General features: G+C 69.8%; 1 protein-coding gene across 1 annotated transcript in view; it reads right to left on the bottom strand.

Annotated features, from left to right (window-relative positions):
* Positions 1-572, bottom strand: part of HOXB13 (homeobox B13) — a 10,247-nt gene extending 9,675 nt beyond the window's left edge. Inside the window, exon 1 of the mRNA XM_015615803.2 lies at positions 125-572. Coding sequence (XP_015471289.1) covers positions 125-572 — 448 coding nt within the window. The remainder of the gene's footprint in view (positions 1-124) is intronic.
* Between the last annotated feature and the right edge of the window lie 273 nt (positions 573-845).

The following is an 845-nucleotide window of genomic DNA, read 5'->3' on the forward strand; positions in this document are numbered from 1 at the left end:
ATCACAATCTCTCGAACCCAACCCCTCTCCAACCCAAGCACCTCCACAAACCCAAACCCCACAAAACCAAACCCAAACCCCCCAAAACCCGGCCGATTTTAACCCCTTAGCGCCCGGGCTTTACCTGCGAAGGCGGATTTGAGGAGGAAGCCGGGCTGGCCCTGCTCCTTGGGGCAGCACATCTGCCCTCCCCAGCCTCCTCCCAGCGCCCAGGGCTGGTGGTAGCCACCGTCCACGGGCAACAGAGCCTCGGGCCGGGGCTCGCCCAGCCCGGGCACCACCGCCACGTCCAGGTAGCCGGGCACGGGCTGGTACGGGGCTCCGTAACCGGGGTAAAAGGCGAACTCTGCGGGGCGGCTCTGGAAATCCTCGCTTCCCGAAGCCGCTTCCAGGTATTTGTCGTTGGGGAAAGGCCCCTGAGGAGCGGGCCCGGCTTTCAGCGAGCTCCGGGACACGCGGCACGAGTAGAATCCGCTGCCGAAATAACCGTAGGGCAGCGGGGCCGAGGCCGCCGAGCCCGCCGGGGCTTTGGGGGGCTCGGCCGGAGCCTCCGGGGGGTACCCGGGGTTCATCCCGGGGGGAGGCGAAGGCACGGGGAGGGTCGGGGCGGGAGGAGGAGGATGAGGAGGAGGAGGAGGAGGCAGCAGCCCCCTGGGCTGGCCGGAGAAGCCGCCCGGAGGCAGAAGCCCCTCGAGGCCCGGGGGCTGCATGGGGGGCGGCTCGGGGGCCGGGGCATGGGGAGAGGCTGCTCGGCAGCGCCCGGGCACTGCCCGACGGGGGTCCCCGGGTCTTTTAAACACCCTGCGAGCTGCTTTTTTCCACCCCCGCCCGGCCGGACTGACGCG

Source organism: Parus major, unplaced genomic scaffold, assembly GCF_001522545.3.
Source record: "Parus major isolate Abel unplaced genomic scaffold, Parus_major1.1 Scaffold273, whole genome shotgun sequence".
NCBI classification, from domain to species: Eukaryota; Metazoa; Chordata; class Aves; order Passeriformes; family Paridae; genus Parus; species Parus major.